Here is a 25,134-nt window from a genome sequence, read left to right on the forward strand (position 1 = left end):
GTAAGGGCGGGACAGTCGACTGGACGTCGGCAGTGAGGGCTGGAGCATACTTAGGTGTTCTCCTCCCCCCTCACTGAGCACTGTGGGGTACCAGATTCCCGCACTTTATTAGTCACGCCCACGGCTCCCTCCTCCCCTGAGAACTCTGGCAGCCATATTTACAATCACTTCTGCCGGTGGAGGATTTCAGAACGAGCTCTACAGCTCTGGGAGGCCCAGGCAGGGAATCTGGTGGACACACAACCGCTTTTGGCGGTCGGTAAGCCACACCGCTTACCCGGTGCTGGCCCCCCTTGGGTGCCGAAGTGTGTGTATATATATATACTTTTGGCTATATACCCTCAGTGATCACTCTCAGAGGAGACTACAGCATGTCGTCCGCAAAGAGCAAGGGTGCCAAGGCACAGGCTTATTTTGCAACCTGTACCTCTTGTGCGGCTATGTTACCTGCAGGTTCCACCTACCCTCACTGTGTGCAATGCTCGGCCCCTGTGGCACTCACTCAGCCGGAGCCTCGGGCACTGGTGGGACCCTCGGCTCAGGTAGAACCGCCGGCTTCCACTGTCCAGGTGGCAGGGACAGAGTTTGCAGTTTTGGCTGAGAAACTCTCTGAGTCGCTTTCACAATCCATGGCTCAGTCTATGGACAGATGGTCTGCTAAGATACTAGAAGCCTTGCAGTCCAGATCGGTCACACAGGCCCCGGGCACTGTGAGTTCATCGCCCCCAGGCCCCTCTCGGTCGGTGCAGCAGAGTGCTTCTGGGGTGACACCTAGGTCCCACGGGGAGGACTCCGACATGGACCGCAGTCCCAGACCGGCTAAGCGGGCTCGCTGGGAACCTTCCCCGGCTTCATCACGCTGTTCGGGGTCGCAGCATGAGGACTCTCTGGAGGATGAGGCGGAGGTCGCAGATCAGGGCTCTGATCCTGACGTTGCTCTCAATCTTGATACACCTGAAGGGGACGCCATAGTAAATGACCTTATAGCGTCCATCAACCAGGTGCTAGATCTTTCTCCCCCAACTCCACCTATAGAGGAGTCGGCTTCACAGCAGGAGAAACACCAGTTTAGGTTTCCCAAACGTACACGGAGTGCGTTTTTCGATCACTCTAACTTCAGAGATGCTGTCCAGAAGCACAGAGCATTTCCGGACAAGCGCTTTACTAAGCGCCTTAATGACACACGTTACCCCTTCCCCCCTGACGTAGTTAAGGGTTGGGCTCAGTGTCCCAAGGTGGATCCTCCAGTCTCTAGACTGGCGGCTAGATCCGTAGTATCAGTGGCAGATGGTTCATCGCTCAAGGATGCCACTGACAGGCAAATAGAGCTCCTGATGAAATCCATCTATGAAGCCATAGGCGCGTCGTTTTCTCCGGCCTTTGCAGCCGTGTGGGCACTCCAAGCTATCTCAGCTTGTCTGTCTGAGATTAATGCAGTCACACGTACCTCTGCTCCGCAAGTTGTGTCTTTGACTTCTCAGGCGTCGGCCTTTTCGTACTACGCCATGAACGCCGTCCTGGACTCAGCGAGCCGTACTGCGGTAGCGTCCGCCAATTCGGTGGCAGTCCGCAGGGCCATGTGGCTACGCGAATGGAAGGCAGACTCTGCTTCCAAGAAGTTCTTAACCGGTTTGCCATTTTCTGGCGACCGTTTGTTTGGCGAGCAATTGGATGAAATTATTAAACAATCCAAGGGTAAGGACTCGTCCTTACCCCAGTCCAAACCAAACAAACCTCAGCAACGAAAAATTCAATCGAGGTTTCGGTCCTTTCGGCCCTCAGCCAGGTCCCAATCCTCCACGTCCAACAGGTCAGAGAAGGGCCAGAGGAACTCTTCTGCATGGCGGTCTAAGTCACGTCCTCCAAAGACCGCCGGAGGAACCGCCTCCAAGGCGGCCTCCTCATGACTTTCGGCCTCCCCAAACCGCATCCTCGGTCGGTGGCAGGCTCTCCCGCTTTTGCGACGCCTGGTGGCCACATGTCCAAGACCGATGGGTGAGAGACATTCTGTCGCACGGTTACAGGATAGAGCTCAGCTCTCGTCCTCCGACTCGTTTCTTCAGAACATCTCCGCCCCCCCGAGCGAGCCGATGCACTTTTTCAGGCGGTGAACACTCTGAAGGCAGAAGGAGTTGTGATTCCCGTTCCCATTCAAGAACGTGGTCGCGGTTTTTACTCCAACTTGTTCGTGGTGCCAAAAAAGGACGGATCATTCCGCCCCGTTCTGGACCTCAAACTGCTCAACAGACACTTGAGAACCAGACTGTTCCGGATGGAATCTCTCCATTCTGTCATCGCCTCGATGTCCCAAGGAGACTTCCTAGCCTCAATCGACATCAAGGATGCTTATCTCCATGTGCCGATTGCACCAGAGCATCAACGCTTCCTGTGTTTCGCCATCGGGGACGAACACCTTCAGTTTGTGGCACTGCCTTTCGGCCTGGCGACAGCCCCACGGGTCTTCACCAAGATCATGGCATCCGTGGTGGCGGTCCTACACTCTCAGGGCCACTCGGTGATCCCTTACTTAGACGATCTCCTAGTCAAGGCACCCTCCCGGGTGGCATGTCAACACAGCCTGACCATTGCTCTGGAGACTCTCCAGAGGTTCGGGTGGATCATCAATTTCCCAAAGTCAAAATTGACACCGACCCAATCACTGACTTACCTCGGGATGGAGTTTCATACTCTCTCAGCGATAGTGAAGCTTCCGCTGGACAAACAGCGTTCGCTACAGACAGGGGTGCACTCTCTCCTTCAGACCCAGTCACACCCCTTGAGGCGCCTCATGCACTTCCTAGGGAAGATGGTGGCAGCAATGGAGGCAGTTCCCTTTGCGCAGTTTCATCTGCGTCCACTTCAATGGGACATTCTCCGCAAATGGGACAGGAGGTCGACGTCCCTAGACAGGAACGTCTCTCTTTCACTGGCAGCCAAAACCTCTCTTCAGTGGTGGCTTCTTCCCACTTCCTTGTCGAAGGGAAAATCATTCCTGCCCCCATCCTGGGCTGTGGTCACGACGGACGCGAGTCTGTCAGGGTGGGGAGCGGTCTTCCTCCACCACAGGGCTCAGGGAACCTGGACTCCGACAGAGTCCTCCCTTCAGATCAATGTTCTGGAGATAAGGGCACTGTATCTAGCCCTAAAGGCGTTCCATCGGTGGCTGGAGGGCAGACAGATCCGCATACAGTCGGACAACGCCACGGCGGTCGCGTACATCAACCACCAGGGCGGCACACGCAGTCGTCAGGCCTTCCAAGAAGTTCGGCGGATTCTGCTGTGGGCGGAAGCCACAGCCTCCACCATCTCCGCAGTTCACATCCCGGGCGTAGAAAACTGGGAAGCAGACTTTCTCAGTCGCCAGGGCATGGACGCAGGGGAATGGTCTCTTCACCCGGACGTGTTTCAAGAGATCTGTTGCCGCTGGGGAACGCCGGACGTCGACCTCATGGCGTCTCGGCACAACAACAAAGTCCCGGCATTCATGGCACGGTCTCAAGATCACAGAGCTCTGGCGGCGGACGCATTAGTTCAGGATTGGTCGCAGTTTCGACTGCCTTATGTATTTCCTCCTCTGGCACTGCTGCCCAGAGTGTTGCGCAAGATCAGGTCCGACTGCCGCCACGCCATCCTCGTCGCTCCAGACTGGCCGAGGAGGTCGTGGTACCCGGATCTGTGGCACCTCACGGTGGGTCAACCGTGGGCACTCCCAGACCGACCAGACTTGCTGTCTCAAGGGCCATTTTTCCATCTGAATTCTGCGGCCCTCAACCTGACTGTGTGGCCATTGAGTCCTGGCTCCTAGCGTCCTCAGGGTTATCTCTATCACGCCTTTCGCAGAAGGTGGCCTTCCTAGTGGCAGTCACTTCACTTCGGAGAGTGTCTGAGCTAGCAGCGCTGTCATGCAAAGCCCCCTTCCTGGTGTTTCACCAGGATAAGGTGGTTCTGCGTCCGGTCCCGGAATTTCTCCCTAAGGTGGTATCCCCTTTTCATCTCAATCAGGATATCTCCTTACCTTCCTTTTTCCCTCATCCAGTTCACCAATGTGAAAAGGATTTGCACTTGTTAGATCTCGTGAGAGCACTCCGGTTCTACATTTCTCGCACGGCGCCCCTGCGCCGTTCGGATGCGCTCTTTGTCCTTGTCGCTGGCCAGCGTAAGGGGTCACAGGCTTCCAAGTCAACCTTGGCTCGGTGGATCAAGGAACCGATTCTTGAAGCCTACCGTTCTTCTGGGCTTCCGATTCCTTCAGGGCTGAAGGCCCATTCTACCAGAGCCGTGGGTGCATCCTGGGCATTGCGGCACCAGGCTACGGCTCAGCAGGTGTGTCAGGCGGCTACCTGGTCGAGTCTGCACACTTTCACGAAACACTATCAGGTGTATGCCTATGCTTCGGCAGATGCCAGCCTAGGTAGGCGAGTCCTTCAGGCGGCGGTTGCCCACCTGTAAGAGGGGGCCGTTTTTCGGCTCTTTTTATCGAGGTATTCTTTTACCCACCCAGGGACTGCTTTTGGACGTCCCAATTGTCTGGGTCTCCCAATGGAGCGACAAAGAAGAAGGGAATTTTGTTTACTTACCGTAAATTCCTTTTCTTCTAGCTCCTATTGGGAGACCCAGCACCCGCCCCTGTTCCCTTCGAGCTGTTGTTCTTTTGTGTACACATGTTGTTCATGTTGAATTGTTCTTTTGGTTCATGGTTTCAGTTCTCCGAACATCCTTCGGATTGAATTTACCTTAGACCAAGTTATAAGTTTCCTCCTTCCTGCTTTTGCACCAAAACTGAGGAGCCCGTGATGCACGGGAGGGTGTATAGGCAGAGGGGAGGGGTTACACTTTTTAAAGTGTAATACTTTGTGTGGCCTCCGGAGGCAGAAGCTATACACCCAATTGTCTGGGTCTCCCAATAGGAGCTAGAAGAAAAGGAATTTACGGTAAGTAAACAAAATTCCCTTCTTTGCACTCATGAACTCCTGGGTAGCTTTGGCTGTATGCTTGGGGTCATTGTCCATCTGTACTATGAAGCGCCGTCCGATCAACTTTGCGGCATTTGGCTGAATCTGGGCTGAAAGTATATCCCTGTACACTTCAGAATTCATCCGGCTACTCTTGTCTGCTGTTATGTCATCAATAAACACAAGTGACCCAGTGCCATTGAAAGCCATGCATGCCCATGCTATCACGTTGCCTCCACCATGTTTTACAGAGGATGTGGTGTGCCTTGGATCATGTGCCGTTCCCTTTCTTCTCCAAACTTTTTTCTTCCCATCATTCTGGTACAGGTTGATCTTGGTCTCATCTGTCCATAGAATACTTTTCCAGAACTGAGCTGGCTTCATGAGGTGTTTTTCAGCAAATTTAACTCTGGCCTGTCTATTTTTGGAATTGATGAATGGTTTGCATCTAGATGTGAACCCTTTGTATTTACTTTCATGGAGTCTTCTCTTTACTGTTGACTTAGAGACAGATACACCTACTTCACTAAGAGTGTTCTGGACTTCAGTTGATGTTGTAAACGGGTTCTTCTTCACCAAAGAAAGTATGCGGCGATCATCCACCACTGTTGTCATCCGTGGACGCCCAGGCCTTTTTGAGTTCCCAAGCTCACCAGTCAATTCCTTTTTTCTCAGAATGTACCCGACTGTTGATTTTGCTACTCCAAGCATGTCTGCTATCTCTCTGATGGATTTTTTCTTTTTTTTTCAGCCTCAGGATGTTCTGCTTCACCTCAATTGAGAGTTCCTTAGACCGCATGTTGTCTGGTCACAGCAACATCCTCCAAATGCAAAACCACACACCTGTAATCAACCCCAGACCTTTTAACTACTTCATTGATTACAGGTTAACGAGGGAGACTCCTTCAGAGTTAATTGCAGCCCTTAGAGTCCCTTGTCCAATTCCTTTTGGTCCCTTGAAAAAGAGGAGGCTATGCATTACAGAGCTATGATTCCTAAACCCTTTCTCCGATTTGGATGTGAAAACTCTCATATTGCAGCTGGGAGTGTGCACTTTCAGCCCATATTATATATATATATAATTGTATTTCTGAACATGTTTTTGTAAACCGCTAAAATAACAAAACTTGTGTCACTGTCCAAATATTTCTGGACCTAACTGTATATGTATATATATAATATATGTATGTATACATATATATATATATATATATATATATATATATATATATATATATATATATATATATATATATATACATACATATATACACACACAATATATATATATAATATAAAATGTGTGTGTGTGTGTGTATATATATATATATATATATATATGTATGTACATACATACATACACACACACACACACACACACACACACACACACACACACACACACACACACACACACACACACACACACACACACACACACATTTTATTATATATATCTCACTGGACCCGTGGAAGCTAAGTTCTAGCGAAATGGCACGCCGTCGTCCGGCGTTGTATGGCTTGTCTCACCCTCCCCACCGCTTGTACCTTCATGTTTCCCCTGCAATAAAGACGGAGTGATATGGTGATCATCTGGAGTGCGACTTTCTTTCTCCTTTGGATTTATATATATGTATATGTACACACACATATATATATATATTATTATTATTTATTATTATTATTTATTTATAGAGCACCATTAATTCCATGGTGCTGTACATGAGAAGGGGGTTACATACAAAATACGTATACAAGTTACAGTAGACAGACTAGTACAGAGGGAAGAGGGCCCTACCCTTGCGGGCTTACATTCTATAGGATTATGGGGAGGAGACAATAGGTGGGGTGTAGGTCAGGCGGCAGCTCCGCACGGTGGTCGGGCGGCAGCTCCGCACGGTGGTCGGGCGGCAGCTCCGCACGGTGGTCGGGCGGCAGCTCCGCACGGTGGTCGGGCGGCAGCTCCGCACGGTGGTCGGGCGGCAGCTGCGCACGGTGGTCGGGCGGCAGCTGCGCACGGTGGTCGGGCGGCAGCTGCGCACGGTGGTCGGGCGGCAGCTGCGCACGGTGGTCGGGCGGCAGCGAGTTCATTGTAGATTGTAGGCATTTCTGAACAGGTGCGTTTTCAGGTTCCGTTTCAAGTTTGCAAGAGTAGGGGATAGTCTGACGTGTTGAGGCAGCGAGTTCCAGGAGACTGGGGATGCTCGGGAGAAGTCTTGGAGTCGGTTGTGTGAGGAGCGAATGAGAGAGGAGGAGAGGAGGAGATCTTGGGAGGACCGGAGGTGACGTGTTGGAGTGTAGTGGGAGAGTAGTTCGGAGATGTACGGAGGGGAAAGATTATGCACAGCTTTGTAGGTCAGTGTTAGAAGTTTGAATTGGATACGGTGGAAGATTGGAAGCCAGTGGAGGGACATGCAGAGAGGAGAAGCGGGGTGGTATTGAGGAGAGAGGTGGATAAGTCGGGCAGCAGAGTTAAGGATGGACTGGAGAGGGGCAAGCGTGTTGGCAGGGAGGCCACAGAGGAGGATGTTACAGTAGTCGAGGCGGGAGATTATGAGGGCATGCACTAGCATTTTAGTAGATTGCAAATTGAGGAAAGGGCGGATTCTGGAAATATTTTTGAGTTGAAGACGGCAGGAGGTGGTGAGGGATTGGATGTGTGGTATGAAGGATAAGGCAGAGTCAAAGGTCACTCCGAGGCAGCGAACTTTGGGTACTGGCGAGAGCGTGGTGTTATTTATTGTAATAGATAGATCAGGTGGAGAGTGTAGGTGAGACGGAGGAAAGATGATTAGTTCAGTTTTGGCCACATTGAGCTTTAGGAAGCGAGAGGAGAAGAAGGAGGATATAGCAGATAGACATTTCGGGATTTTGGACAGCAGAGATGTGGCATCTGGGCCAGAGAGGTAGATCTGGGTGTCGTCGGCATATAGGTGGTATTGGAAGCCATGGGACTTTATGAGTTGTCCCAGGCCAAATGTGTAGATAGAGAAAAGTAGGGGTCCTAGGACAGAGCCTTGAGGGACGCCAACAGAGAGATGGTGGGATGAAGAGGTTGTGTGGGAGTGGGAGACACTAAAAGTGCGATTTGAGAGGTATGAAGAGATCCAAGAGAGGGCGAGGTCTCTGACACCAAGGGAAGAGAGGATCTGTAGTAGGAGGGAGTGGTCAACGGTATCGAAGGCTGAGGACAGGTCTAGGAGTAGGAGTATAGAGAAGTGCTTGTTCGCTTTGGCAGTAAGCAAGTCATTTGTGATTTTAGTCAGGGCAGTTTCGGTGGAGTGATGTGGACGGAAGCCGGACTGTAGGTTGTCAAAGAGAGCGTTAGAGGAGAGGTGGGAGGAAAGTTCAGCATGGACATGCTGTTCCAGGAGTTTTGAGGCAAGTGGGAGTAGTGATATGGGGCGGTAGCTGGTAGTAGAGGTTGGATCGAGGGAAGGTTTCTTTAGGATAGGTGTGACTGTTGCATGTTTAAAGGCAGAGGGGAAGGTTCCAGTCGTTAAAGATAGGTTGAAGAGATGGGTTAAGGCTGGAATAAGGATGGTGGTGAGGTTGGGAAGGAGGTGGGATGGCATGGGGTCAAGTGCGCAGGTGGTGAGGTGCGCTTTTGAGAGCAGACGTGCAAGCTCTCCTTCGGTGATGGTGGGGAGGAAGTTTATGGGGGAGGGGCAGTGGTCAGCTACATGAAGGGGTTGTGGTGGCTGAGCAGAGAAGACTTGCCTTATTAGGTCGATTTTTTCTTGGAAATAGGTGGCAAATTCTTCTGCAGAGATGAGGGAGGTTGGAGGGGGCAGTGGTGGGCGAAGGAGGGAGTTGAAAGTGTTGAATAACTGTTTGGGGTTGTGTGTTAGAGAGGATATGAGGTTTCTGAAGTAGTCGTGTTTAGCGGAGGTGAGGACTGAACGAAATGTGTGAATTGCATTTTTGAATGTGGTGAAGTCTTCCTGGGAGTGCGTTTTCTTCCACCGCCGCTCTGCAGCCCTAGACCTTTGCCGCAGTTTTTTAGTGAGGCTGTTGTGCCAGGGTTGTCTATTGATTCGTCTCACTCTGCCATGCACAAGGGGAGCGACTGAATCAATAGCTGATGTGAGGGTGGTGTTGTAGAAAGTAGTGGCGCTGTCTGTGTCGTGGAGGGACGATATGGAGGACAGTGGGAGGATAGAGTCGGCGAGGGTGTGCATGTTGAGGTGTGCAAGGTTTCTGCGGGGATGTGCTAGGTGCTGGACAGGGGGGGTAGGTGAGGAGGACAGGGCTGAAAAGGTCAGAAGATGGTGGTCAGATAGGGGGAGGGGGGAAGTTGTGAAGTCAGAAAGGGGACAGAGGCGGGTGAAGATAAGGTCTAGTGTGTGTCCATCTTTGTGGGTGGCAGAGGTGGACCACTGAGTTAAGCCAAAAGACGAAGCAAGGGAGAGGAGTTTGGAAGCGGCTTGTTGGCGAGTGTCAGTGGGGATGTTGAAGTCACCCATGATGATGGTGGGAATGTCAGCAGAGAGAAAGTGTAGAAGCCAGGCAGAGAAGTGGTCGAGGAAGGCAGTGGTGGCGCCCGGGGGTCTGTATATGACAGCCACTTGGAGGTTGGAGGGAGAATAGATTCGGACAGAGTGCACTTCAAAGGAAGGCAGGTCGAGGGAGGGTAGAGGTGGGATTGTGGTGAAGTTGTAGTTGTTAGAAAGAAGGAGGCCCACTCCTCCACCTTGTCTATTGCCAGGGCGAGGAGTGTATATATATACACACACACATTTTATTATATATTATATATATGTGTGTATATATATATATATATATATATATATATATATATATATATATATATATATATATATATATATATATAATATATATATATAATTATGCAAATTATACTAGCTGTAGTACCCGGGATAGTAACTGTCTCTCTCCCAGTCTCTGTCTGTGTTGCTGTCTGTCTGTCTCTTTCCTTGTCTGTCTGTTTCTATCTCTCTGCATTTGCATCAGTCTATCTGTCTCAATCTCTGTATCTGTCTGTCTGTTTGCCCGGTCTGTCTGTTTGCCCGGTCTGTCTGTTTGCCCGGTCTGTCTGTTTGCCCGGTCTGTCTCTGTCTCTCTCTATCCTATCTTATACTAACAGTTTATTTTATTCATATAGCAACCACTGACAGTTGCCATTTATAGCCTATAGCTCCCAGCTCCATTCAGTTAATGGCTGTAGGATTTTGTAGCGTAACTGGAAAGCACAGGGTTAAATTTTCCCGCCCAAACATAGTCTATGACGTTCCCTGAGTCACATGGTGTGTCTGTGCAAAATTTCGTGATTGTAAATGTGACGGTGCGGATTCCTTTAGCGGACACACACACACACACACACACACACACACCTTTATATATTAGATAATTGTGTGTGTGTGTGTGTGTGTTTAACATACCTTTTTTTTTTTTTGTTTCAGAGCGTCGTAGCTTGTCTGACCCATATGAAATCATGGAGCGGGTGGAAATGGGGCAGATGGCTTCCATGTTCTTTAATAAAGGTATGAATTTAGCATTGTGCAGAAGGAACGATATTACAATATATTCTACATTAACTAATTTATTGTCAATTTATCTGCTGCAATTCTTCTTTCTGCCAAAAGGTGGCGGTACTTTTCTTTTGTTGTTTCCGTAATTGCACCATGGGCTGAATTACCAAGCAGTAAAGTGGGATATATCCTTCGATCAACTATATAATGTTATTTATTAGATCAGGTCCTCCCTTATTTTTTATTTATTTTAAATTGAATGTACTTTTATTTGTTTTAATCAAGTAACAGTCACACTAAAAGTTTAATGATTGGCTTAGCTATTTGTAGTCTATGACACAAAGCATCTCTCCGTACACTGGCCTTACTGCAGAGTTTATGTCTATACACAGCAGGCAAAGATGGAGTGTAAAGCATGGGGGTGGGAGATAGACAAAGTGCTGACTTGCAGTCATTATTCTGTCCCTTTTTCTTACAGTTGGAGTAAACCTTTTCTATTTGTGCATCATTATATATCTTTATGGAGATTTGGCTATATATGCAACCGCTGTACCTCTGTCTCTTGTTCAGGTCACATGGTAAGTAACAATTAGACACTTCATCATAAAACTGAAAACCCATTGATTTAAGGATACAGTGTGACCCAAACCTGGTTCTGGCTGTTGCTGTGCACCCTCACCAGGCTGATCTCTAGGGATAGAAGCAGTAACAAAAAAGGGCATGACATTGCAGTGTGTAATCTCATAATGGAACACATATAAAACTGTCAGCTACAGGTGGGGTTTCCCTTTTAAAGTAATTTTATAAAGTGATGTCATATCGCCAGTATATGAAATTACATTTTAGGTCATTGCAGATCATGAGAATGGATGGGCTGCAGCGCTGCATTAGCACTATTTTTCTTCTGCATAGTGGTGTTTTGGCCACCTGATGTGTAAAGAACTGCAGTAACTCTCCGGATTGGTAGAAGTTCCATAATTATATGACAGCACAAAATAACCCTTTCGCCATCACTATATAAAACAGGCTCAGCAGCTGCGCCCGCTTAATGCAGCGTCAGTTCTGGTTGTGTTACATATCTGGCACCTCATCGTAGCCATCTCTGATTGCAACAATTTCACCTTTCAAATGTCGTTGTCAAACGCGATGGCAGCATTTAAGAGGCTTCAACATGGCAGATGGTACTGCTCAAAATGTTTAAGAAATATGTAAATATTTAAAATATTTAATATTAAAAAATGTTTAAGAAATATTTAAATTATTTAATATTTAAAATATTTATTTAAAAATGTTTAAGAAATATTTAAATTTAATATTTAAAATATGTAATATTTAAAAATGTTTAAGAAATATTTAAATATTAAGAAATATTTTTAAAATAATAAACAAAATATATTATAGTTTAAATCGTCCTCAATTCTAAAGTAAATGGCAAATAACACATTTTTTTTATCTCTGCATCTGGAATTGCCTGAACAATAATAATAAAAAACATAATTATGCCAAAAAAAATAATTATGCCATAGGAAATAAAAACTCCAGACAGCGCACTCCTCAAAACATCGCGTGTAACTCATAATCGTGTCAATAAAAACGAAAGCGCAAAAAAATAAAGCACAGTTCCATGGATGGAAAATTTATAAAAATGATGGGTCTCAGAAAATGGTGATATAAATTATTTTTCACCAGGAAAATATAAAGAAAACTTTCTACGTTTTGTGTTACTTTAATTGCACTGGAGAAATGATGTTCTCCGGTTGATTTAATTTTACCACCATTAAAAACAAGAAATAAACCTTTCTGCTGTGCATCCTTATACCTAGAGAAGGAAGTTACATAAAGACCCTCCCGTAAAATTTACGTGTTCCCCCCCCTCCCCCCCCCCCCTCCCCACTGCCGTCCTCCTCCTCTCATATCTTTCCGTTGGAGGGATATGAGAGAAGGAGGATGGGGGGAACATACATTTTATGGGAGGGTCTCTATGTAACCTCCCTTTTTTAGGTACCAGGATGCACAGCAGAAAGGTTTAGTTTGTTTGCCTATGTACATACAGTATTTTTCGTACAAGCGTTTTATTCTCTCAATATTTAAATCCCAGGTTGTTTTTTTTTTTGTTTTTTTTTAGTTGATTTATAACTTGTAACTTCAATAAAAACAAGTTTAAAAAAGAAAGTAATGGCGTAAATGCAGGGGGGAGAATTACCATTCTCCATGTTTGGAATAATTTCCCCCCTTTCAGTACATTTTATGGTAAAATTAATAGAATCATTAAAAACTACAAGTCGTCCTGCAAGAATCAAGCTATTATATGGCTATGGATAAATAAGAAAAGTTATTGGGAGAAAATAACAAAAGTGTCAAAAAAAACCCAATTCCCAGTCCTTAAGGATTTAATGAACGTTTTGTTAAGGGTTTGCCACCTCCTTCATTGGGTACATGGTGTTGTAAATGAGCAATTCCAGACTCATTCAGAATATCTCAAGGTAAAGTTTTGACACCCTACATTCAGCTCATATGATTTTGAGCGTTCACTTGGTGTAAATATCTGCACACACCATAAATCCTCTGACGAGCTGGTAATCTCTTTATAAACTTTTATGGAAGTGTTTAGGGTTTTTCTTCCCAATCAGAAAATAAATTAAGTTGCGTGCTCTTGTCCTGACTCCATTACCTCTGCCCCGTATATTACATCTGTGTCATGAGTTCATAGTCACATGCAGTGCTGCGCCATTTGTCACAATGCTCTCACCAGCCTTAGTGTGCCAGCGCCTGGCAGAAGCCTCATGTGTACATTTGTCTGTCCTCTTACAAATCATGTTACTTTCTATCCCTATTCAGTTTTACTGGGAATGAATCATGTGGAGCACACGCAGGAGAAAAAAATGACACCGACCCATGTTGGGGGAACATCAGACGAATTGATGCTTACAGGATCTATCTAGTAAGTTATTCTTCCCACACATATTGAGGCTCCCAGGAGACATTCAAGGATTATGTGGCTCTAAATTGACCTTCCGGTGCTAAGCTGTTTTGATTCATACAGATGGCGATTTCCAATGACCATTCGTTTTATAAGACGCACCCCAAATTTAGGGGTACTTTGCACGCTGCAACATCGCTAGCTGATTGTAGCGATGCCGAGCGCTTTAGTCCCCGCCCCCGTTGCAGATGCGATATCTTGTGATAGCTGCCATAGCGAACATTATCGCTACGGCATCTTCACACGCACTTACCTGCCCTGCGACTTCGCTCTGGCCGGCGACCCGCCTCCTTGCTAAGGGGGCGGGTCGTGCGACGTCACACGGCAGGCGGCCAATAGAAGCGGAGGGGCAGAGATGAGCGGGACGTAAACATCCCGCCCACCTCCTTCCTTCCGCATAGCCGGTGGAGGCAGGTAAGGAGATGTTCCTCGCTCCTGCGGCTTCATACACAGTGATGTGTGCTGCCGCAGGAACGAGGAACAACATCGTACTTGTCGCTGCAGCCAAATTATGGAAATGACCGACGTGACACAGATCACCGATTTTTGACTGTTTCACGCTCGTTCATCTTCTCTCCTAGGCTTTACACGTTGCGATGTCGTTACCGGCGCCGGATGTGCGTCATTTTCGATTTGACCCAGACGATATCGCAGTAGCGATGTCGCAATGTACCCCTTAGAGCTAAAAAAGGTAACAAAAAAAATTTAGTCCGTTTCATAATCCGGTGGTGTCTTACCGGAGGGGGGTGGCAGCGGTGGTAGAGCGGGGGTCACAGGAGGTAGCGGCAGTGGTGGAGCAGGTCAGTGATGCAAGAGTTGCAGAGGGGGCCCAGATGCTCACTGTGGCGCTGTGCTGCGGCAGCAGGCACTGCTGTGTGCTGGGGCGGCCGGCACTGCTATGTGCTGGTGCTCGCTGCGGACAGAGAGGCACTGGTCATTCTGAAGATGTAAGTGGTGCAGGCTTTAAAGAAATGGCAGCCGGAGTCGGCGCTTGCGGAGATGGGAGCTTGAGCCAAGAGCTCCATCTGCGCACCCGTCGACTCGGGACGCCATTATTAGAAGAACTTGCCACTGACATCTTCAGAATAGCCCGAGCCTCACCGCCTACCCGCTGCACAAAGCCTCGCCGCCCGCTGCACAGAGCCTCGCCGCAGAGAGCAGCACCTACACCACAGTGCACAGCATTGTCCTGCCTCCTGTGACCCCTCTCCACAACCCCCCCACCCCCTTCCCCCGGTAAGCTACATTGGGATTTTAAGATGCACCCCTCATTTTCCTCCTGGGAGGAAATGTGCATCTTATAATCCGAAAAATACGGTATTCATTTTGTACATCAGGGGGAGTCCTAGTAGTTGTTTACCCCTGATTACTAGTTTGATTGGTCCTTTCTTCATCGTTCCTTATGGGAGACCCAGACCATGGGTGTATAGCTTCTGCCTCCGGAGGACACACAAAGTACTACACTAAAAAGTGTAGCTCCTCCCTCCGAGCATATACACCCCTTGGATAACCAAATATAGCCAGTTCAATGCTTTGTGTTCAGGAGGTCACACACACATGCATTCTCTGTTGATTTTTGATTTTAAAGAATTGGAAGAAAAGCGGGTCCAAGCTGGACCCCCGGCATGTCCCTTCTCACCCCACTGTGTCGGCGGTGTTGTAAGGTTGATTTCCAAGGCTGGAGCCTTACATGCCGCGCTCCTTCACCATCCCTCCTGGTGTTACGGGGGGCTGTCTGATAACCTAAAGGAGTATCAGACAGTCAGGGTCCACCGTGCAAAGACTCTGCTGCAGACTATGGCAGAGTGCAATACCTCTGTTAACCCACAGAAGGATATAATAAGTAAGTAAAGCAATTCCTCCCTTACTTGGAGGGTGTGTGGAATGATCTCTGTTAATAATCACAGAGACAAAGGCAATGTGTGCGAAATGGCACCTACCTAGGTCCGCTCTTCTAGTGGTGCAAAAGAGACGAACAGCAGCGTAAGCCGCACAAAGCTCCTACCTGCGTTCGCTCCACTAGTGTGCGAGGACACGAACCACTAGATATGGCACCTGCCTAGGTCCGCTCTTCTAGTGGTGCAAAAGAGACGAACAGCAGCGTAAGCCGCACAAAGCTCCTACCTCTGTTCGCTCCCCTAGTGTGCGAGGATACGAACAACTGCCAGACGCAGTATAAGGAACGTTACCCTAGCGGCAACGTCCACCTACGAGTCGAACCACAAGGCCCAGCCAGACCATGTGCCTCAGGCACCTTCCTATGTCCGCTCCCCTAAGAGGTAAGGATACGGACAGCAGCCGAAGCTGTAAGGTATAAGAACGCTACCCTGCCGGTAGCGCTCACCTAGCATAGACAGAGGAATGCCTAGAGGAACGCGCACAGAGCGTCTACTCTTATGCATGAACCAAGAGGACTGAGCGCCATGCGGCGTGTGTCAGGGTCTTATATAGACTCTGTGCCTCATCCAAGATGGAGGACACCAGAGCCAATCCGCTGCCAGAACAACAGGAGTGACGTCATGCTGGCCTATCACCGAGCAAGGCATCACAAGCACATGACCAGCGACCAATCGGCATAGAAGGTGTCAGAGACATGTGACCTCGTGTCAGCGATGATGTCACCCGCACATGTGCAATGGCTCCAAGATAGGACTTAGTCTCCGGCGCTCGCACATGTGCAGTAGCAAGAAATCTGGACTTGGTCTCCAGCGCTCGCACATGTGCAGTAGCAAGAAATCTGGACTTAGTCTCCAGCGCTCACACATGTGCAGTAGTAAGAAATCTGGACTTAGTCTCCAGTGCTCGCAGCAACCGTAACACCTGGGCTCTGGCTTGAAGTGGGAGCCATCACGGTTCTCACTGCTTTGCAGGAGACCGGTCTCCATCCGCAGCCCTTTCAGGACCCTGCCGGACGGAGCGCTCATCCCTCAGGGACCTGGCCCTGCATCTCATAAGCTAAGTATTGAGACGTTATTGAGGGGTCCCTGGTACATTTATTGTGGGGAGAGTGTGTTATTTACTTTGCTGTAATTTCCGGCCGGTTCTCTGGTTTTTTCCTGAGAACCGCGCCGAGGGTGCCTGCTTGTCAGCTGCATGGAGAAATTTAGGCCCCGGCTTCGGCTGCGGCCTACTTTCGGTTTCACTGCCCCTGCATGTCAGTCATGCAGGGGGGCAGTGCGGCGCCGCCCACCGGCTGTTCAGCACAGGGGAGGACACTCCTATCTGAGGAGATGTTTCCCTCCCCTGTATTTCTCCTTGGCCCTCCGGTTCCCGCTCCTGGACTAAACCCCGCCCCCCCCCCCTCTCCGGCGCCATTTTATCAGCGTTCTCACACTGATCGGCGCTGGCTGCTGCAGCTCTGCAATCTGTCTGGGGGTCCAAGCTGTGGAATCCGGAGGGCACACAAAACGGTCTGGTAAGCCACAACCTCTGGTTGTGGACTTTTTTATACACTCTCTGGGGGTCATTCTGAAGGAGTGTGTTCTTTACTGCAGAGCCTCCATCTCAGCAGCATGTCTCACACTAGGAGCAAGGCTGCAAGGCTGTACGCAATATGCACTGCATGTAAGCTCATACTGCCTGAACCGAGCACATATCCACACTGTGATGCCTGCTCTAACATGGTGGTGCCTCAGCCTGGAGTCTCCCCAGGGGTCCCTCCGGCTGCTCCTGCCCCGGTGGCTGAACCCCCGGCTTGGGTAGCATCGTTTTCTAATGCTATCTCCCAGTCCTTTGCCGACTCCATGGGACAGCTGTCCCGGACTCTGCTGACCATGCATCAGCCCCCTTCTCAGGGCGCCTCTGCTGCTCCCACTCGCTCTGCAGCGCTCACAGAGGATTTTTCATCTGTCCCCATTGATCTAACCGAAGGTGATGCAGATGTTAGTGATTTGATTGCGTCCATTAATTCCGTACTGGACCTCAATCCCCCAGTGTCAGAGGAACAAGCCTCTCTAGTAGAAAAACACCAGTTTACCTCACCTAAGAGAGCAAGGAGTATGTTTTTTTAACCACTCCAGTTTTCAGGCCACTGTGACCAAACCCAGGGCCTGTCCTGACAAACGCTTTCCAAAGCGCAGTTCTGATGACCGTTTTTCCTTTCCACCAGAGGTGGTCAAGGAGTGGGCTCATTCACCAAAGGTAGATCCTCCGGTGTCTAGAATCTCAGCCCGGACAGTTGTATCTGTGGCGGATGGCACCTCACTTAAGGATTCCACTGACCGCCAGGTTGACCTTCTGGCCAAATCTGTTTATGAAGCGGCAGGGGCCTCATTCTCCCCGTCTTTTGCAGCAGTGTGGGCTCTTAAGGCCGTCTCTGCTTCTCTGGCGGAGATGCATTCCCTCACCAGGGACTCTATGCCCGAAATGGTTGCCTTAACTTCCCAGGCTTCGGCTTTCTCATCCTATGCCAACCAGTCGAGGTTTCGTTCCTTTCGCTCCTCTAACTGGTCATCCTCTAAGCCCTCAGCCTCGTCCACTAACTCAGCCAAGGATCGAAAACCCAGCTGGCGCACGAAGCCGCGTCCACAGAAGAACGGTGGAGCCGCTGCCACTAAGGCAGCCTCCTCTTGACTATCTGGCCGCGCCAGCAACGTCCTTGGTCGGTGGCAGGCTCTCCCACTTTGGCGACGTGTGGTTTCAACACGTCTCCGATCAGTGGGTGCGGGATATCATCTCCCACGGCTACAGGATAGAATTCTCTTCCAGCCTGCCAAACAGATTTTTTCTGTCCACTCCCCCCTGCTCCAAGGCCGCCGCCTTCTCTCAGGCCGTGGCATCCTTGCAGGCCAACGGAGTAATTGTATCGGTTCCCGCCCGGGAACGGTTCAGAGGTTTCTACTCAAATCTCTTCCTAGTCCCCAAGAAGGACGGTTCCTTCCGGCCCATCCTGGATCTCAAGCTTCTCAACAAGCATGTTCAGGTGCGGCACTTTCGCATGGAATCTCTGCGATCAGTCATTGCCTCAATGACCCAAGGAGATTTTCTTGCATCCATCGACATCAGAGATGCCTATTTGCATGTGCCAATTGCAGTTTCACACCAGCGTTGGCTACGTTTTGCAATCGGAGAGGAACATTTCCAATTCGTGGCTCTCCCCTTCGGGTTAGCCACGGCCCCTCGAGTATTCACCAAGGTCATGGCAGCAGTGGTTGCGGTTCTGCACCTCCAGGGGTTGACAGTGATTCCTTACCTGGACGACCTTCTAGTCAAGGCTTCATCCAGTGCAGACTGTCAGCGGAGTGTCTCGCTCACTCTCGCCACGCTTGTTCAATTCAATCTGCCCAAGTCCACTCTGACCCCGACCCAGAAACTTACGTACCTAGGGATGCAATTCGAGACTCTGCCGGCACTTGTGAAGCTGCCCTTAGTCAAACAGCAGTCTCTTCATCTGGCGGTGCGCTCTCTGTTGAGGTCCCGCCGTCATTCCATCAGGCACCTCATGCAGGTGCTGGGTCAGATGGTGGCATCAATGGAAGCGGTTCCCTTTGCCCAGTTCCATCTGCGTCCCCTGCAGCTGGACATTCTCCGCTGTTGGGACAAGCGGACCTCTTCCTTGCACAGGCTAGTGGCTCTGTCGCCACAGACCAGGAGCTCTCTTCAGTGGTGGCTTCGGCCCCTCTCTCTATTCCAGGGACGCTCCTTTCTGATTCCGTCCTGGGTAATTCTCACCACGGATGCCAGTCTATCCGGCTGGGGAGCAGTGTTTCTCCACCACCGAGCACAGGGCACTTGGACTCCGTCCGAATCAGCCCTCTCGATCAATGTGCTGGAAATCAGAGCGGTGCTTCTAGCTCTCGTAGCCTTTCACCACCTGTTGGCGGGCAAGCACATTCGAGTCCAGTCAGACAACGCGACAGCAGTTGCCTACATCAATCACCAGGGCGGGACTCGCAGCCACCTAGCAATGTTGGAGGTTCAACGTATCCTTCAGTGGACGGAGGACTCAAAGTCCACCATATCCGCAGTCCACATCCCAGGCGTAGAAAACTGGGAGGCAGATTATCTCAGCCGTCAAACCGTGGACAGCGGCGAGTGGGCCCTGCATCCAGCAGTGTTCCGGTCAATCTGCCGCAAGTGGGGCACTCCGGAAGTGGATCTCATGGCATCCCGGCACAACAACAAGGTCCCGGTTTACGTGGCTCGCTCCCACGATCCTCAGGCCTTGGCAGCGGACGCGCTGGTTCAGGATTGGTCCCAGTTCCGTCTGGCCTACGTGTTTCCCCCTCTAGCTCTCTTGCCCAGAGTCCTGCGCAAGATCAGAATGGAGGGCCGTCGGGTCATAATCATTGCTCCAGACTGGCCCAGGCGAGCTTGGTACCCAGACCTGCTCCGTCTGTCCGTAGAGGTGCCGTGGCATCTCCCGGATCGCCCAGACCTTCTCTCTCAAGGTCCGTTTTTCCGCCAGAATTCTGCGGCTCTCAGATTGACGGCGTGGCTCTTGAGTCCTGGATCCTGACGGCTTCAGGCATTCCTTCCGAGGTCATCTCCACTATGACTCAGGCTCGGAAGTCTTCCTCGGCCAGGATTTACCACAGGACTTGGAGAATTTTCCTGTCCTGGTGTCGCTCTTCCGGCCATGCATGACTGTCCCTCAATTCCCTCAAGGGACAGGTCTCGGCTCTGTCAGTGTTGTTCCAGCGGCGTATCGCCCGACTGGCCCAGGTGCGCACCTTCATGCAGGGCGCATCTCACATCATTCCTCCTTACCGGCGGCCTTTGGATCCCTGGGACCTTAATCTGGTCCTCACGGCCTTACAGAAACCCCCCTTTGAGCCTCTTAGGGAAGTTTCTTTGTTTCGACTTTCACAGAAAGTGGTCTTTCTAGTGGCCATAACTTCTCTCAGGAGAGTCTCTGATTTGGCTGCGCTCTCTTCGGAGTCACCCTTTTTGGCTTTTCACCAAGACAAGGTGGTTCTCCGTAAGACTCCGGACTTTCTCCCTAAGGTGGTGTCTCCTTTCCACCTTAACCAGGACATTTCATTGCCTTCCTTTTGTCCGGCTCCTGTTCATCGCTTTGAGAAAGCGTTGCATACTCTGGATCTGGTGCGGGCACTCCGGATCTATGTGTCACGCACCGCTGCTCTTAGGCGGTGCACCTCTCTTTTTGTTCTGACCACAGGTCAGCGCAAGGGTCTCTCGGCTTCTAAACCGACCCTAGCTCGTTGGATTAGGTCAGCCATATCCGATGCCTACCAATGTACTCAGGTGCCTCCCCCGCCGGGGATTAAGGCGCACTCGACCAGAGCTGTCGGTGCCTCTTGGGCTTTCAGGCACCAGGCTACGGCTCAGCAGGTCTGTTAGGCTGCCACTTGGTCCAGTTTGCATACCTTTTCGAAGCACTACCAAGTGCATGCTCATGCTTCGGCAGATGCGAGCTTGGGCAGACGCATCCTTCAGGCGGCTGTCGCCCATTTGTGAAGTTAGGTTTTGCCTAATTCTCAGTTTTCTGTTTATTCCCACCCATGGACTGCTTTGAGACGTCCCATGGCCTGGGTCTCCCATAAGGAACGATGAAGAAAAAGAGAATTTTATTTACTTACCGTAAATTCTTTTTCTTATAGTTCCGACATGGGAGACCCAGCACCCTCCCTGTTGCCTGTTGGCAGTTCTTGTTCCGTGTGTTTTCACCGGCTGTTGTTGTAGACAGAGGTTCCGGTTATTCCGGGTTTTACTCTATCTCTACTTGTGGGTGGATGTCCTCCTTCAGCTTTTGCACTAAACTGGCTATATTTGGTTATCCAAGGGGTGTATATGCTCGGAGGGAGGAGCTACACTTTTTAGTGTAGTACTTTGTGTGTCCTCCGGAGGCAGAAGCTATACACCCATGGTCTGGGTCTCCCATGTCGGAACTATAAGAAAAAGAATTTACGGTAAGTAAACAAAATTCTCTTTTTTTGATATTTTTTGGAGCAAAACTACTGTCTGCAGTGCCCTGTCTGAATAGAGCGACGGTCCTGTGTTCTTTTCTTAGTCTATGGGACTGATGGAGGTGGCCAAGGTCAAACTCTGGAAGCCTATACTATATCCACAGCTTGCTTATTTCCAATCACACTATATATACATATGCGTTTGAGAATTGCACAATGAACCAGGCACTTGGCAGTCGAGTCTCATACAGAATTGGCTTTTATTCATGCATTTTGCATAAACGATTTATTAAGTACAATTCTCGCTGCACGTGCCAGACAAAGAGTTCATCTGTTTAACTGTGCATTACACACAGGTTTACAGAGACAGAGCTAATGAAAAGTAGGCATATGGAATAACAAATCATTGATTCAGTGTTTTGATCACTGGATTTTTATTTAGTGCGCCTAATATGCTAATTTTTATGGTCTGTACCAACAGGGCGTTTGTCACAGGGCCATTATGCAGCGGAGCATAAAAACCGTCCCCGCCAGAAAATATGAACAACACTCTTGTAAAAAAATAAAGAGAATAAACTAGCATAGTGGACCCACTAAATAAAAAGGACATCTCCAGAAAAAAAACATGTAAATTTGAAATAGCCGACAAATGCATTCTTCAAATAGAAACATTTTTATCCAATAAAGTGCAAAAAAATACAGTCCAGCAAGGATATACAGTGAGGATAAGTATTTGATACACTGCTGATTTTGTAAGTTTTCCAACGTACAAAGAATGGAGAGGTCTGTAATTTTTATCATAGGTACACTTCAACTGTGACAGAATAAAAAATATCTAGAAAATCACATTGTATGATTTTTAAATAATTAATTTGCAGTTTATTGCCTAAAATAAGTATTTGATATAATAGAAAAACAGAACTTAATATTTGGTACAGAAACCTTTGTTTGCAATTATAGAGGTCAGACTTTTCCTGTAGTTCTTGACCAAATTTACACACACTGCAGCAGGGATTTGGCCCACTCTTCCTTATAGATCTTCTCCAGATCTTTCGGGGCTGTCACAGGGCAACATTGAGTTTCAGCTCCGTCCAAAGATTTTCTATTTGGTTCAGGACTGGAGACTGGCTAGGCCAATCCAGGACCTTAAAATGCTTCTTATGGAGCCACTCCTTAGTTGCTCTGGCTGTGTGTTTCGGGTCATTGTCATGCTGAAAGACCCAACCATGACCCATCTTCAAAGCTCTTACTGAGGTTTTTGGTCAAAATCTCGCGATACATGACCTCATCCATCCTCCCTTCAGTACCGTGCAGTTGTTCTGTTCTCTTTGCAGAAAAGTACCCACAAACATATGATGTTTCCACAGTCATGCTTCACGGTTGGGACAGTGTTCTTGGGGTTGTACTCATCCTTTTTCCTCCAAACACGACGAATGGAGTTAACAAAAAGTTCTATTTTGGTCTCATCTGACCATATGACCTTCTCGCATGACTTCTTTGGATCATCCAGATGGTCATTGGCAAGCTTCAAACAGGCCTGGACATGTGCTGGCATGAGCAGGGGACCTTATGTGCCCTGCAGGATTTTAATTCATGGTGGCGTTCTGTGTTACTAACTGTAATCTTTGATACTGTGGTCCCAGCTCTCTTAAGGTCATTGCCCAGGTCCTCCCATGGTGTTCTGGGCTGATTCCTAACTTTTCTCACATTCGTCCTTACCCCACAAAGCGAGATCTTGCATGGAACTCCAGGCCAAGTAAGATTGACAGAAAATGGAAGAATTACAAGATGACTAAGAATTGCGCCAACAGTTGTTGTCTTCTCACCAAGCTGCTTGCCTATTGTCCTGTAGCCCTTCTCAGCCTTGTGCAGGTCTACAATTTTTTTCCCTGGTGTCCTTAGACAGCTCTTGGTCTTGGCCATGGTGGAGAGGTTGGAGTTTGAGTGTGTGAATAGGTGTCTTTTATACAGGTATCAAGTCCACACAGGTGCAAGTAATACAGCTAATGAGTGCAGAGTAGGAGGGCTCCTTAAAGAAAAAAGAACAGGTCTGTGAGAACCAGAATTCTTGCTGGTTGGTACGTGACTAAATATTTATTTCATGCAATAAAATACAAATTATTTAAAAATCATACATGTGATTTTTCTGGATTCTTTTTTTTTTTTTTTTTTTTTTTAATCTGTCTCTCACAGTTGAAGTGCATGTACTATATAAATTACAGGCCTCTCCATTCTTTGTAGGTGGGAAAACTTGCAAAATCACCAGTGTATCAAAAATACTTATTTTCATCACTGTATACAAGAAATAATTCCCTTTCAGCGCATACTGCTACTTTAAACGGACATTTCTATAGATCCACAGGAGAAATTCCTAAATACTGAGATACTGCAGAGAAGAGGAATCAGACGCCTGCACATCTGTGTGAATTTTGGGGATAACCTCCCCTTCAAGTATCCACAGTGTACTCCAGGGTATTAGAACATAAGTAAATATGGGAGCAGAAGAAAAAAAAAACAAAAAAAAAACTGTGCACTTTTGATTTAGTGACAGGTCCTCTTTAATGCATTGCTGTAATTTAATGGTTGCCCTTTTCTTCCCAGGCTGTATTCACGCTATTCCTCGGCCCTTTTACCTTTTTTAATGTGCAGAAGACAAAATATCTGCAGATTTTGACGTCCCTTATGAGATGGATAGGTGAGTGGTGGAAAGAAGGTATTAGCGAGTGACATTATTATATTCTCATTTATGCGATACAAATACATTTTGTTTCCTTGAACAGCATAGCAATCATTTGTGGCATTTGTTTGCATCGTCGCTGCCATTAATAAGACTGTCATTGTGAATGTTAAGTCTTTAGTGGGGATATTTTTCTACAGTCACGTGGAGTAGAGAAGTGTGTTGTGTGATTGCTCTTGGCAGTGCCGAGCGGCCGGTAGGGCTCTACATGCAAAGAGCAACTGGCGAGGCTGATGAGCTAAATAGATGCCAGTTTACTGGCAATGGTTACACAGGCTTTAGTGTTATTAGGGAATCACACATGCAATGTAATGTTTAGTTTTATTTTATATTCATAGATGTGTATAGATAGCTTATGATAAGTTTCACATTACCTTATTGGAGAATAGGCAAAAGCAAAACTGATACTTTCAGTATCAGCCAGCAGATTGCACAATACATTATTAAATAGATCTGTCTGGCCTAATGAGGCTAGTGTACTTACTTTAAAAATACATGTCAGAAACGCTATAGAATACTTTTTGAAGGTTAAGCTAGTCACTGCCCACTTCTACTGATTGACAGCTCCTCAATGTTCTTTCTCCCTGCTGAGATCTCACACTGCTCAGTACAAGCTGCAGCTGTCAGTCAGCCTGGGTGGACAGAGACATAATACACCAGGGAGGGCCAAGTCATTCACACCGAACAACTGGGGATTTGATGCACTTAATGAGTTAAGGGCATCTCTTAACTGACGTTCGCCGCTGGAGTTAATGAACGTTTCACGAGTTTGCGGTTGTAGCCACACTATGCCCATTTTGGCATAGCTGGTGAAGACTGATGTGTAAACACATAAAGTCGCGAAATATTGAAAGTTGTGCAAAAATATAGTAACTTAAATTGTGTTATGCCACAATTCTGGTCTAAGCACTTTTAACGAGTCAGCCCCTAAGACTCCTGAGACATTTTCATTCTATCACTGGTCTCCTAAAATGCTGATTTTTTTTTTTTTTTTTTTTTTTAAATTTTATTTATTTTTTTAAATAAGGGGCATACAGCCATTCTGTTATGGATTTTCATACAACCCCTGGCAAAAATTATGGACTCACCTGGCTCTGAGGATGTT

General features: G+C 48.2%; 1 protein-coding gene across 2 annotated transcripts in view; it reads left to right on the forward strand.

Moving 5' to 3' along the window:
- SLC38A12 (solute carrier family 38 member 12) overlaps window positions 1-25,134 on the forward strand; it is a 91,179-nt gene that overhangs the window by 56,346 nt on the left and 9,699 nt on the right. For both annotated transcript variants that reach the window (XM_075349655.1, XM_075349654.1), the window contains exons 6-9: window positions 10,376-10,456; window positions 10,923-11,022; window positions 13,283-13,385; window positions 23,894-23,987. In XM_075349655.1, coding sequence (XP_075205770.1) covers window positions 10,376-10,456; window positions 10,923-11,022; window positions 13,283-13,385; window positions 23,894-23,987 — 378 coding nt within the window. The remainder of the gene's footprint in view (window positions 1-10,375; window positions 10,457-10,922; window positions 11,023-13,282; window positions 13,386-23,893; window positions 23,988-25,134) is intronic.

This window comes from Anomaloglossus baeobatrachus, chromosome 5 (genome assembly GCF_048569485.1).
Source record: "Anomaloglossus baeobatrachus isolate aAnoBae1 chromosome 5, aAnoBae1.hap1, whole genome shotgun sequence".
Lineage (NCBI taxonomy): Eukaryota > Metazoa > Chordata > Amphibia > Anura > Aromobatidae > Anomaloglossus > Anomaloglossus baeobatrachus.